Source organism: Xenopus laevis, chromosome 1S (genome assembly GCF_017654675.1).
Source record: "Xenopus laevis strain J_2021 chromosome 1S, Xenopus_laevis_v10.1, whole genome shotgun sequence".
Taxonomy (NCBI): domain Eukaryota; kingdom Metazoa; phylum Chordata; class Amphibia; order Anura; family Pipidae; genus Xenopus; species Xenopus laevis.
The window spans coordinates 30,240,424-30,255,404 of NC_054372.1; the positions used below are offsets into that span (position 1 = coordinate 30,240,424).

At 42.4% G+C, this 14,981-nt stretch overlaps 1 protein-coding gene across 4 annotated transcripts in view; it reads right to left on the reverse strand.

Moving 5' to 3' along the window:
* LOC108706599 (rho GTPase-activating protein 7) overlaps window positions 1–14,981 on the reverse strand; it is a 211,423-nt gene that overhangs the window by 42,280 nt on the left and 154,162 nt on the right. Inside the window, exon 1 of one of the 4 annotated variants that reach the window (XM_018243156.2) lies at window positions 7,952–8,361. The exons of the other annotated variants lie outside the window; for them this stretch is intronic. Coding sequence (XP_018098645.1) covers window positions 7,952–7,988 — 37 coding nt within the window. The 5' untranslated portion in view covers window positions 7,989–8,361. Of the gene's footprint in view, window positions 1–7,951; window positions 8,362–14,981 lie in introns of those variants that run through there. 4 annotated transcript variants of the gene reach the window in all.

Sequence of the window (14,981 nt, forward strand, 5' to 3'; positions counted from 1 at the left end):
TCTATAAAATAATTTTGGAAGAGCTTTGAAAATTCCGTAGGTCCTGTGCTGGTGCATTGTAATTCTAGGGGGTGGGGGGTTATACTAATCCTTTCATCTTATTACTTTTGAGGGCTAAGGCTAAGGGCACACTAGGCGATAGCGCCGCGACTTTTAATCCGCAATCGCTGGGGAAACTTTGGCGCTGGCGTCTATGGGGAATCGCGTCAAATCGCCAGCGTAAAAACACACGCGGCGATCTTTTTTCTATTGTCGCTCGAAATCGCCTAGCGAGGCGATTTCGAGCGACAATAGAAAAAAGATCGCCGCGTGTGTTTTTACGCTCGCGATTCCCCATAGACGCCAGCGCAAAAGTTTCCACAGCGATTGCGGATTAAAAGTCGCGGCGAAAAGTCGACGCGAGTCAAATCGCGGCGCTATCGCCTAGTGTGCCCTTAGCCTAAAGGCTACCCCCAAGGAGCTGCTAATGTGGGCAGTTCCAAACTGGTCTGAAATCTGTCAGGCCTCAGAATGGTACAGATTTTGATCTTACGTTTCACTGGTTATACAGAATGCTACTGGGCCGAGTGGTCAGGTCTTACCATGGTCAACTTAAAGGAGAAGTATAGCCTAACTGAAGAAGTCGTTAGAAATGTTGTACATTATGTTTTGGGCTTCTGTACCAGCCCACAGCAACCACAGCCCTTTAGCAGTAAAGATCTGTGTCTCCAAAGATGCCCCAGTAGCTCCCCATCTTCTTTTGCCGATTCACTGCACATGCTCTGTGCTGCTGTCACTTACTGAGCTTAGGGACCCACTCACAATATACAGTACACATAGAATAGAAATGTCGCAATATAAGGCTGATTAGTAATTAATACAGATACAGTAATTACTACATGGCAGCAGAGAAACCAGTGCAACTAGCATTTCAATTAATCAGCCCTGTAGCATCAGCTTATATTACAGTATAAACTCATTTTCTGCTGGATAATTTGTGACGACCCCTAAGCTTAGCTTCTCAACAGCTGTTCAGAGCCCACTGAGCATGTGAGTGTCACAGACACTTTCCAAGATGGTGACCCCCTGTGACAAGTTTGAAGTCCTGGATCTTTGCTGCTATTGACAAGCTGAAACTTTAGGCTGGTGCAATAAGTTCACTATATATAATATGGCATTTTTAGTCACATTGATTTTTAGGGTTTAGTTCTCCTTTAAGCAACATAATAAATGGGAATTGAGAAAAGAGTGAAGTGGAGTCTCATATAGCGAGCTAACAGACACTTTATATTAGGCTGTGGTACCCAAACTGTGAGGCAAGGAGTAAAGGCAGTGGATGCTCAGCTTGAAGGCCAATGAGGGTGGACTTTGGGAAGAGAGTTGATTTGCTCTACTAGTTACACCTGTAAGCTTACAATGATGGCAAGAAGACAAATAGAAGATACTGTTGGAGCTATGTCTGAATAGCTATTGCCGAAGTATTTTTATATATCTGTAACCTTCTAAGGCAGCGATCCCCAACCAGTAGCTCGTGAGCAACATGTTGCTCACCAACCCCTTGGATGTTGCTCCCAGTGGCCTCAAAGCAGTTGCTTATTTTTGAATTCCAGGCTTGGAAGCAAGTTTTGGCTGCATAAAAACCAGGTGCACTGCCAAACAGAGCCTCAATGCAGGTTGACAATGCACATAGGGGCTACTAAATGGCCAATCACAGCACTTATTTGGCACCTTAGGAACATTTTCATGCTAGTGTTGCTCCCCAACTCCTTTTACTTCTGAATGTTGCTCACGGGTTCACAAGGTTGGGGATCCCTGTTCTAAGAGGAGTCCTAAACACGATTACAACGTCAAAGGGCAGTTGAATTGAATAACTGACAACCTCTGATTAAAGTTATACAAGTTATATTAGTTTACCTTTAGGAATCTCTTTCTATTAACTGATTGGGTTAAGTCATATATCACATTTGAATAGCCTGATTAGCAAGGGGAAATATAGTCTTTAGAAACCAGAGCAGGAATGTATAGCCAGGAGCATTGAGGCTATAGGGCCTCAACCATTAAGAAGGTGGCATTTATAGGTCTAGTGCTTAAAAAGAAAACTTTACATTGGTATAAGTTTAGAACACTGGACAAACTTTTCACTTTTATTACATTCTGCTCATTAGCCTTTGAAATTAAGATTATACGGCAGTGTGATCCCCTGCGACAAACCCTTGTTCTCATGTTTGGGACCGGCTTAGTATCAGGAAGAAGGAAATGAGGCAGTCAGTTGGGCTCCCGAAGGCTCCAGACAATGCAAGGCCCACCCAAACATGCAACATATATGAAAAAAGAATTCAGATGCTTCCTCTTCCTATTGTTATACATACAGCAACATAAAATAAAACCATCTTAATGCAAGTCCATTGTGGAAAAAAATTATAGTTTTATCAGGCTTTTTTTTTTTTGCAGTATTATTCATGAAATGAAAGCATCCCAATGGAATTAGAAAGTCCGTTCTTGGTAAGGGGTCAAGTACTTTAGCTAAGTCCTTCAGTAAATCAATGTGACCGTGTAATAGGCAGGCTGGGGATTTAATCCGCCTTTGGGAGTAAGAAGAAAAAAAACTCAACTATTGAAATGTATTAAATTGTAAACAGGGAAAGAAATACAATCACTTGTAATACTTCGGCAGGCACACAAAGCAACGTCAGTGTAGTACCTGTAAATGCCTACCACAAAGTGGCACTTGCTGGGAAGTTACAGCAACCTCTCTCTGCCAATAGTCACACTATACTGGTCAGCTGGCTGTCATATTCCTTTCTGCCGCCAACTGCTTTTTGCCTGCCCGTAACTCTAGCAGTCACATACTAGGGGAATGGCTGCTATTCACCCCTCCTTCAGACTGGAGCAGAAATCTGTACTATTTCAGCTTTGGAATATTAGTAGTTGGTCGCTATGGCTTCACTACATAACTTCAGCTACATTTTGCTGGACTACATCTCCCAGCATGCTCCAATAGTCTAGCAACATTAGGGCAACATTAGTACAGCAACAATGCTTGATGCAAAGGGAACCCCCTTCTTCCTCAAAGAATGTCTGACTCCTTGTTCTTCATTCATTGTCCCTGAGGGTACTGATGATATTTCTTGCCCCTCCCCAAACATCCAACTAGCACTTTAAAGGGATCCTGTCATCGGAAAACATGTTTTTTTCAAAACGCATCAGTTAATAGTGCTACTCCAGCAGAATTCTGCACTGAAATCCATTTCTCAAAAGAGCAAACAGATTTTTTTATAATCAATTTTAAAATCTGACATGGGACTAGACATTTTGTCAATTTCCTAGCTGCCCCAGGTCATGTGACTTGTGCCTGCACTTTAGGAGAGAAATGCTTTCTGGCAGGCTGCTGTTTTTCCTTCTCAATGTAACTGAATGTGTCTCAGTGGGACATGGGTTTTTACAATTGAGTGTTGTTCTTAGATCTACCAGGCAGCTGTTATCTTGTGTAAAGGTGGCCATACACGGGCCGATAAAAGCTGCCGACAGACCGTGTCGGCATAATTATTGGCCCGTGTATGGGGCCCCACGACGGGCTTCACCGATCGAGATCTGGCCGAAAGTTGGCCAGATCTCGATGGGATGGGGAAAATCCCGTCGGATCGCGGCCGCATCTATTCGTTGATGCAGTCCCGCGATCCGACCGCCCGTTTGGGCATCGTTAGGATCCGAACGTTGGGCCCTAGGGCCCACGATGGGATCAGGCGATATTGCCCACCCCAAGGTGGGCATATCGGAGGGAGATCCGCTCGTTTGGCGATGTCGGATCTCTCCATGTATGGGCACCTTAAGGGAGCTGTTATCTGGTTACCTTCCCATTGTTCTTTTGTTTGGCTGCTGGGGGAGGGAGGGAGGGGGTGATATCACTCCAACTTGCAGTACAGCAGTAAAGAGTGAGTGATTCAAGTTTATCAGAGCACAAGTCACATGACTTGGGGCAGCTGGGAAATTGACAATATGTCTAGCCCCATGTCAGATTTCAAAATTGAATATAAAAAAATCTGTTTGCTCTTTTGAGAAATGGATTTCAGTGCAGAATTCTGCTGGAGCAGCACTATTAACTGATTCATTTTGAAAAAAATTTTTTCCCATGACAGTATCCCTTTAAGGTCAGGCCACACGAGCAGATTCGGGGAGATTAGTCACCCCAACGACAAATCTCTTCTTCTTCGGGGCGACAATCTCCAGCTAAAATTAAAATCGACTGCAGCAATGCAGTTGCCTCACGATGAAACTTCGGAAAACGAATCGCCGCGTGTGAATTGACGCAGGCGATTTTAATTTTAGCCGGCGGAGGGCAGGGGGAAAGGCAGTTCGGGGAGATTGTCACCCCAATGGTTCCCTATTGTGTGACTATAAACTCCTGCAAGCATGGATTCCACACCAATACCGTTCTTCCTTAAAGGGAAACCATCTCAAAAATGAAAATTTGAAGAGGTTGTTCACCTTTGAGTTAACTTTTAGTATGATGTAGTAGAGTACAGTGATATTCTGAGACAATTTGCAATTGGTTTTCAATTCTTATTTATGGTTTTTGAGTTATTTAGCTTCTTATTCAGCAGCTCTCCAGTTTGCTATTTCACCAATCTGGTTGCTAGGGTCAAAATTACCCTTGCAACAGTGCAATGATTTCAATAAGAGACTGGAATATGAATAGGAGGGTCCTGAATAGAAAGACTAGCAATAAAAAGTAGCAATAACAATACATTTGTAGTTTTATAAAGAATTGGTTTTTAGAAAGCTGGAAAGAGTCCAAAGAAGAAGGCCAATTATTTTAAAAACTATAAAATATAAATAATGAAAGCCGATTGAAAAGTTGCTTAGAATTGGTCAGCCCATAAATACTAAAACTTTATTTAAAGGTGACCAACCTGCTTTAATATAAGGTTCATCATACTGAAATAAGAAACTTTGTAAATACAATCAATTAAATATTCTGCATCATTTCTGAAATAATCAAGTTTATGTTCACTATCCCTCTCTCTCAGCATCTGTTTCTCTTCATTCTGTCTTCATGCAGCAGTTGGGTGTCAGATAATCATTGACAGTTAGATCCAATATATCTTATGGGGGGGGGCTCCTTTCCCAGCAGATGAATTAGAGCTCATTCAAATAACGGATTCCAGCACAAACAAAATAACTGCCTTTTGCACAAGTTCTGCATGTAGAGAGACATGAAGTCTGGTGATTTTAATAGAGTGAGCTCTAATCCGGCAAAAGGAGCCCCCCTATAAGATATATTGGATCTGAAGCTGGCCATAGACGCAAAGATAAGATCATTTGTATCCTCGAATGATCGGACTTCCCCATCTCCTGACCTGCCACTAACCTTCAGTTTCACAATAGTTCCCATGCTGCAAAGCTGCCACCTGCCTGCTGTAAGGCACATTCTATTTTTGGGTGCCCAAGGACAATAAATAGATGTTTGAAGATAAGAAGAAGAGGCTCTTCTTACAAGGCCAAGGCTTTCCCTTCAAGGGCTAATTGCAAATAAATACAACGGTCACGCAACAATTCCAAACAAATTCCTAAGCAGTTACAATACGCCATGGATATGTATGTATATTTTTATTTGTATAGTGCTCCTGGAGGGCAAAGCACTGTACTAATCAGTAGTGACAAACAAGGGGTCATAGAAGTAAAAAGTTACAATAGGTGCATTATTAGAAATACAATTCAAATAAATATAAAATATATTTACAATTCATATGAAGTGCTCAGTGTCAGGGAAATAAACAAAAAGGCTAGAGGACCCTGCCCCATAGGGCTTACAGTCTAAATGGGAGGGATATGAAAAGACAGGACAATAAATAGATACCATTTACCGACCCATGGCAGAATACCCTATTAATAAATACATGTGTATAACAGGAGCTCACCCACCAACCAGGCTCAAAGTGTTGAAGAAAATTAAAAAAAAAAACAAACTCACATAGTACAACTCCTAGCACAGGAACTTGATAATGAATTTCCCAGCTAATCCATTCAAATGCATTAGCACAAGCAAACAGTGCGCCTGCCTTGAATATTTCAGCAGCAGCACACCCATATGTTTGGCTTGGAGAGGGCAGTAAATAGGCAAAGCAGTCGGACAACACGGGGGTGAATTTGTTTTCTGTTTGTGCAAGTTATATAAGGGATTTTTACTGCCAGCAGGAGGTGTTGCTTTAATGGAGGGATCAAAAGCCCCCACTTCTGTCATTGTGGGCACCGCAACACAGGAGGGGTCGTTTGTTTTCTTAAAAAGTCATCAGAGTAATTATGAAGAACTTCAAATAGCCAACATTTTCCACGGTCACTGCCATCAAATCCCCGGCTGCCTCGTAAATCACCCCTGACTGCCAATAAAACTGCATTTTATGCATTCTGGAAAACTGTACATACACATTCCAAGGCGCCTAGCGGAAGTCTGTAAAATATAGAAATACTTTCCAGTCGCAATTCCAGAACAAAACTGCTCCTTATCCCAAAAATCATCAACATCTGTCACTTATAGAACACCTGTAACTGGCGCGGGTCCTTAACTTGCAGGCAACACAAGGCAATGTTACAAATGCAGCACTTACACTTATTTAGTACTTTATCTGATATAATGAATCCACCTTACAGTTAAGTAAACAGCCTCCACATCTGTATTAGCAATGAATGAGACGTGTGCGGCTGCGCTGATATACACAGAATGTGACTGCAATGAGTCAAGCAGGTAAGGGAGAGAGTTTCTAGAAGTACAGCTTGAGGGAAGTTGTACTTTTTCGGGGGGTGGGGGTATCCAAGCAGAATAGAAGACTATGGAGGGAATCCAATCCAGAAGGAGCATTAAATAACGAAAAGGAGGTATAAATGAAGTAGTTATGGCCTAGCTGAAAGAAGTATAGTGAAGTATTGGGGGATAAGTGTGGTGGAAGGGTTAAGAGCATTAGAGGCAGAAAGGTATAACCTAAGGGCTCTTACTGACGAGCGATTTTAGCTGCGTTCTGGTTTCATGCGTTCAGCCTCAGGGGAGCGCAGGAGTAGAGGCACTGAATTCTTTTTAATGGGGCTGTACTCACACAGGAAAAATGCAACATGCTGCGTCCCAACCTGCGTTCAGCGCTTACATGCGTCTGTGTGAGTACAGAAAGAATTCAATGCGTCTACTTCTGCGCTCCCCTGCGGCTGAACGCATGAAACCGGAACGTAGGGGAGCACAGCTAAAAACGCTCATCTGTAAGATCCCTAATATTGGGGCTGTGATGTGAAGCACTGGAAATGTAAAAGGCAGTACGGGAAGGACAAGTACGTATGGGATCCAGAATGCTCAGGACCTGCGGTTTACTGGATAACTGATCTTTCTGTAATTTGGTTCTTCATGCCTTAAGTCTACTAGAAAATCATGTAAACATTAAATATACCGAATAGGCTGGTTTTGCTTCCAATAAGGATTAATTATATCTTAGTTGGGATCAAGTACAAGCTACTGTTTTATTATTACAGAGAATAAGGAAATCATTTTTAAAAATTGGGATCATTTGGATAAAATGGAGTCTATGGGAGATGGCCTTTCCATAATTCAGAGCTTTCTGGATAATGAGTTTCCGGATAATTGATCCCATATCTGTTCAAGCTGCTATTGGGGTGAGGTCCTGTGGAACACTGAAAATAAGTATTAAGAGGAGGACACAGCACACAGGGTTTCCCATACGAGAGTCCACTGGAGGGATTTGCTCCAACCCCGGCGCACAGAGCCATCAGACAATCCCAGCGAGGACTGACCCAGGGAACTCTTAGTACTGGCAGATACTACACGTGCCTTATTCCTACGCCAGGGACCTCACAGTCCGGCGGCCCATGAGAAGGGGAGGGATACGAGCCGGGACTCATTAGGATAAATTAGCACCCAGGTAGCAGCCGGGGCAGCAAGCGCAGGAGTGAACGGACTAGAAGTAGTGCTTACGTGTGATGATCATTCTATCCAGCTTCTCGTTGCACATAGGAGAATCCAGAGCGGAGGCAAAACTAGCGAATTGGGTTTAGATGCCTCTCCCGGGAATGGATGGAGCCAATGATCCGCGCACACAGGGACCGACCATCGCCAAGTATCCCAGGAAACAATCCAGCGCTTAGCAAGCAGCTAATATCCAAGTAGTGTCCCCCGGGCAGGACGGTGCCATGGTATCCTCCGCTCACTTCCCTCCGCTCTGAGCACACAACCAATAGCCGGGGCTCCACATACAGTTCTCAGCAGACTGCAGCTCAGCGAGCGATTCAGTGCGATACAGCTCCCTGTCGCCTCTCACTCCCCCGGTGTAATAGATCCTTCCCTCTCCCACCGCTAGGCCTGCCCACAACTCCCACCCTTCTCCCATCTCTTCTCTGGGGCCCGGGGAATCCTGCTACTCATCAGCTGCCAGCGCCACCTACAGGCTCACACAGGTATCGCGTCTTACACAGTTCAGAGCCTGAGCGCTTGCACCAGCCAGTGAGTAGATAGAGTTTTTCTGCGCTCACTGGCTCATTTATCAACACTGGGCAAATTTGGCCATGGGCAGTTACCTATAGCAACCTATCAGTGCTTAGCTTTTTGAAACCAGCTGCAACTAGAACAATGAATTCAGCAATCTGATTGGTTGCCAACTTGGCATGAGTAAATGCCCATGGGCAAATTTGCCCAGTGTTGATAAATGACCCCAACTGGCTCATTTATCAACACTGGGCAAATTTGCCCATGGGCATGTTACCTATAGCAACCAATCAGTGCTTAGCTTTTTGATAAATTACCCCCTCGTCACTTCTTTTGCAGGGGGTCTCCACCCTTCGCCTGACTCCTAAAACATTGTAGCAGAATCCAACACACCTGGGGCAGATTTACTAAGCTCGAGTAAATAGTTTGAATCCAAAAATATTCGAATTCCGAAGTAATTTTTTGGGTACTTCGACCATCGAATTGGTCAAATTCGATTGAATTAGATCGAATCGAATGATTCGAAGTAAAAATTGTTCGACCATTCGATAATCGAAGTACTGTCTCTTTAAAAAAATCCTTCGACTCAATATTTTCCCAAATAAAAGCTACCGAATTGATTGTTAGCCTATGGGGGCATTGTAGATAGGTATGGGGGCTCTTTTTATGATCGAATAAAAATCATTAGATCGATCGCTTAAAATCGTTCAATTAGAACAATTATATCCATAAATTTATCGTTTTATGCACTAAAATCATTCGAATTCGGTATTCGAATTCGAAGATTTTACTTCGAGGGTCGAATTCGATGTTTTTTTAACCCTCGAAATTCGACCCTTGATAAATCTGCCCCCTGGAGTAAACTGTTTTCTGCTACATCGTTTCAAGAGCCACAAACAGTGAACACAAAAGGGCAGATTTATCAATGGTCGGGGTGAATTTTCGAATTCCAAAAATTCTAATTTCGAACTATTTTTGTGTACTTCCACTTGGGAAAAGTTCAAATTCAATCAGTACTGTCTCTTTAAAAATGTGACCACCATCTAAAACCCACCAAATTGCTGTTTTAGCCTATGGGGGACCTCCTAGAATCTGGAGTAAATTGGTGAGTTTTTTTGGGGAAAAACTTTGATTTGAATTCGATCAAATGCGCTATTACTTCCATTTGTACGATTCAAATTCAAATACAGACCTATTAGATCAAAAACGGACCTATTCGGCCAAAAAGAAGTTGACTTCATTTCAGTTGGTCTTTTTGAATTCGAATTTCAACTAGGGAATAGTCCAAATTCAATTTGAATTTGAAAAAACGTTGAAAATTAGAATTTCGACATTTATCATGTACTGTCTTTAAAAATTAGACTTCGACCATCTAAAACCTGCCAAATTGCGGTTTTAGCCTATGGGGGGACCTCCTAGAACCTATTTGGAGTCATTTGATGGACTTTGAAAAATCAAAGTTTTTTTTGGGAAAATACTTCGATTCATACGATTTGAATGCACTATTACTTCGATTTGTATGATTCAAATTCGGACGGATTCTAACAAATACGGACTATGCACCTGCAAAAAAAAACTTCGATTTTTTTTAAAATAAATTTCGGTTGGTCTTTTTGAAATCAAATTTCAACGTTTTTGAAATTTGAAATACGACCCTTGATAAATCTGCCCCTAATAGTTAAATTCAGGGACGAGAATGAGAGGACATTTTCCCAGCAGAGTAATTCCAAGCAACTTTTCATTATACATTGATTAAGAATATCCAACAAGTTATTTATGTATGTGATTGGGAGCAGTGTATCCCTCTTTTGTTCTCTGGTTGTGACCCTTAATACAATGTAGCAGGGGGAACCCTGGGTATAGTAATATTGATGAAAAGCCAAACCAAAATGTATTGTTAGATCATTTTAGTAGTCACTTCAGCCTACATCCCAGCCACAACCCTCTCATATTCCAGTCTCTTATTCAAACCAATGCATGGTTGCTAGGGTAATTTGGACCCTAGCAACGAGGTTGCTGAACGTGCAAACTCAAGAGCTACTGAATAAAAATCTAAATAACTAAAAAAAAACAAATAAAAAAAGGAAAATCATTTGCTAATGGTCTAAGACTACCAGTCTCTACATCATACTAGAAGCTAATTTAAAGGGGAACAACCCCTATATAATATAATGATGTGTGACTTCCCCATTGTGTACCTTGTTTTCTCTTCTTGCAGCCACCATTGGGGGTGTTTGAAGTCAGGGGGCAACACACAAGGAATCTGGATCAATGTGCCCCTCCAACCCACGCATCCGATTTGTCGCGTGCGTTGATCCAATTAAAAACGCTTGTGGAGTCCAGCCCCAAGAGTAGAGCTCCACGAGCGTTTTTCGTCGGATCGACACGCCCGCCGACAAAACGCCGGCGACAAGTCGGATGGAGTCGCACACGTGAAGATATAATTGGACTGAATGAAAAGTCGGAGGTAACAACTACATTGCATGCGACACGACTGTTGGATGAAGACGCTGCTTTCTGCATCAACATCCGACAGTCGAGTCGCGTCGGATGTAATGTAGTTGTTACCTCCGACTTTTCATTCAGTCCAATTATATCTTGACGCACACGACTCCATCCGACTTGTGTCGGCAGGTGTCGATCCAAGGAAAAACGCTCGTGGAGCTCTACCCTAAGGGGCAGATTTATAAAGGTTCGAAGTAAAAAAATTAGAATTTCGAGCTATTTTTGTGTACTTCGACCAGGCAATAGTCCAAATTCGATTCAAATTTGAAAAACATTCGAAAATCGAAATTAATCATGTACTGTCTCTTTAAAAATTAAACTTCGCCCATTCGACCATCTAAAACCTGCCGAATTGCTGTTTTAGCCTATGGGGGACCTCCTAGAACCTATTTGGAGTCAATTGGTGGACTTTGAAAAATCTAAGTTTTTTTTTTTTAAAAAATACTTCGAACGATCAAATACAGCCTATTCACCCGCAAAAAAAATCTTGATTTTTTAAAATAAATTTCAGTTGGTCTTTTTTTATTCAGATTTCGAGGTTATGGGAGTCCAAAAAAGCTCCCATTACTTCGAAATTCGACCCTTGATAATTCTGCCCCTTAGTATCACGTGCATAGTAAAATTTGGGCCCCAGTTTTCGTAGAGATTGATAGAGAGTAGAAATAAGGGATGAGCTGCCATAGGAATCAATCCCTGCTTCTTTGAGCCCCGGTATCACTTACTAAATCACAAACACACAAATGGCCAATCCTGACCAATAAACAGGGACCTGATGTGATCAGATTTTCCTTACAGGTGTTTGCCCACATTAACAATGAGTCAACAAGCATTAATCCACTGAGTGCTAATAACCAGCTGAATGGGTGTTACACAGCCACTGGCCACAACATGTATTTGCACTTTTGTCAGTGTCGGACTGGGCAGACGGGACACCAGGAAAAAACCCGGTGAGCCCTAGGCTCTTGTGGGCCCCGCTGGCCCAGATCCGCTTCTCAGTGGTGCGACCCCTCTTCGTCGGGGGTCGCGGTAAAATCATGCGCATGCACATACCCAGCACAGGAGCAGCAGGGGGGGCCCGGGGCCAGTAGCCCCTGTGGGCCCCCCAGTCCGACCCTGACTTTTGTTGTTGGTTTAAACATAATATTAGTTCCATGGGAAAACAACCCAGCTTGGGTACTTGGGCCTATCATTATAGAGGCTGTTCACCTTTAAATTAGCTTTTAGCATGATCTAGGTAGAGAGTGATGTTCTGAGACCATTAGCAAATTGTTTTAATTTTTTTTATTTGTGTTTTTTTTTAGTTATTTAGCTTTTTATTTAGTAGCTCTCCAGTTTGCAATTTCAGCAACCTCATTGTTATGGTCCAAATTGCCCTAACGACTATGAATTGGTCTGAATAACAGACTGGAATATGAATAGATGAGAACCTGAATAGAAAGATGAGTAAAAAAAAAAGTAGCAATAATCATACAGTTGTAGCCTTAGGATAGAGACACACACTCAGATTTGGGGGGTTTGTTGGCCTGAGACTAATCTCCCCGAACTGCCTCCCCTGCCTTCCCGCCAGCTAGAATGAAAATTACCAGCAGGGTGGCACTCAGAGCGATTCATTTTCCGGAGACGCCAGAAGTTGCCTCATGAAGAAACTTCGGAAAACGAATCGCTCCGAGAGCCTTCCCACCGGCGATTTACATTCTAGCTAGTGGGAAGGCAGTTCGGGGAGATTAGTCGCCCCGAGGAAGAGGAGGTTTGTTGCCGGGCGACCAAATCTGACAGTGTGTCTCTGCCCTTAGGGGTGCTACACCAATAAGATGAATTGAAAAATTTGCCTCAGGCAGCAGCACCAAGCATGTTACCAGGGGAGGCAAAAAGCCGCTCCTAGTACCTTAAGAGCTGAATTTCCATTTTTTAAACAAAAAAATCAGCTTTTCTAGTGCGAAATCACAATTGCACTCTCCATGCTGGCGAAGATGCAGCCCCTCCGGACAGGCCCCACCACACAGGAAAAGGTAAACACTGGGGAATGCATTGCATTGTGTCAGAATCCCCACTGTATAACCTTAGAAACCTTTTTTGGGGTATTTTTTTAGATGGGGGTCAGTGACCCCCATTTAAAAGCTGGGAAGAATCAGAAGAAGAAGGGAAATTATTCTAAAACTACAAAAAAGAAAAATGAAGGCCAATTGAACAGTTGCTTAGAATTAATATTTTATAACATACCAAAAGCTATCTTAAAGGTAAACCACTCCATTATGTTACCAACATATCCAGGATACTCTTGCTCACAGTAACATTAGTTATATAATTTTGCTCAAAGTAAACCTTTTAATATCCCAATAAGTTCTAATAGGTTGGGGCTGGTTTTAGGGTAGGGCAAAGAGGGCATTTGGCCTTGGCCCCAACTATCAATGGGGTCCCAAGGATAAAAATGTAGATAAGTACAAAAATGCTATTAAAAAACAGCTATTTTTCATTACCAGTATAGGATCCGTTATCTGGAAGTGGAAACCTGTTATCTACAAAGCTCTGAATTGTGGGATGGTTCACCTTTAAATTAACTTTTAGTATGATGTAGAGAGTGATATTCTGAGACCATTTGCAGTTGGTTTTCATTTTTTATTAATTGTGGTTTTTGAGTTATTTCGCTTTTTATTCAGCAGCTCTCCAGTTTGCAATGACGGCAATCTGGTTGCTAGGGTCCAGTTTACCCTAGCAACCATGCACTAATTTGAATAAGAGACTGGAATATGAATAGAAGAGGCCTGAATAGAAAGAGGAGTAAAAAAAAAAAAGTAGCAATAACAATACATTTGTAGGTTTACAGAGCATTTGTTTTTAGATGGGGGGTCAGTGATCAAATAATTAAAAAAAACAATAAATAATAAAGACCAATTAAGAAGTTGCTTAGAAATGGGCATTCTGTAGCATACTAAAAGTTAATGTAAAACTGAACTAACCCTTTTTTCCAAATAATTAAAGTGATAATTCTTACCTGGAAAACCCAAGTCCCCAAGCATTCAGCTAAGCATACAGGTCCCATACCTGTATATACATCAGGAATGCTCTACTGCCACCTTATAGTTCTTAATGAAAAGCAACTACTAGCATTCCATGACAGTTTTCAATTTTCCCCCATTTCAGCTGGCCAATACATCATGGTTAGGCCATATTGCCCTGATATCTGACTAATTGTTGGTGTGACTGGCTGAATATTCTGCTACTTGCACCCATCCGTGAGCAGCTTAACCCAAGGGTAGAACTACACGAACGTTTTGGGCGTGATCCGACACGCTGCGACAAAACGCCGGCGTCAAATCGGATGCGACAGAAATAAGGTAAAAAGATAGAAATGTCGGTGACGTTGCATCGTTGATCTGATGCGACACAACTGGCGGATGCAGACGCTGCATCTGCATCTTACAGTCGTGTCGCGTCAGATCAACGTTGCGACACCCTCCGTCAATGCATTTACTTACCTAATATTCGTCGCATGAGATTTGATGCATGCGTTTTTGCTCGGCACGTCGCTTCGCGCCGAAAAACATTAGTGTAGTTCTACCCTTAAACTTAAACTTCTACCCAGTAAGAACTGCTCGCCTGTAGCACTGAGAATAATAACATAGGAAGGGCTTTGCATTGTGCAGCTTGGGGTTGTTTTACTTTTAGCACAAGGACAACTGGTTCGAGACATGGAGAAGAATGTGTGAACGATGCGTTACACTGGGAATAATGTGAGAAAAAAAACCAGCACAAAAGAAAGACAGACGGCTTTGCACTTCCTACTCATCCCTATATACAGTATTGAAAGAATGCCGACGATGCAGTCATTATCAGTGGAAAGCAAGGCTTTTGTCATGCAAAGGGCTCACGTTGCATCAATGTCATTATAAAGGCTGAGTATGAAAGCAACACCTTCACCTCTTCGTTACTCATGGGTGCCCTTGCGTCTGTGCCCCTTGCATAAAATTCATCAAGGCCTCTCACACATGGGGGGGAATTCAGTAAAGAGTGAATATTC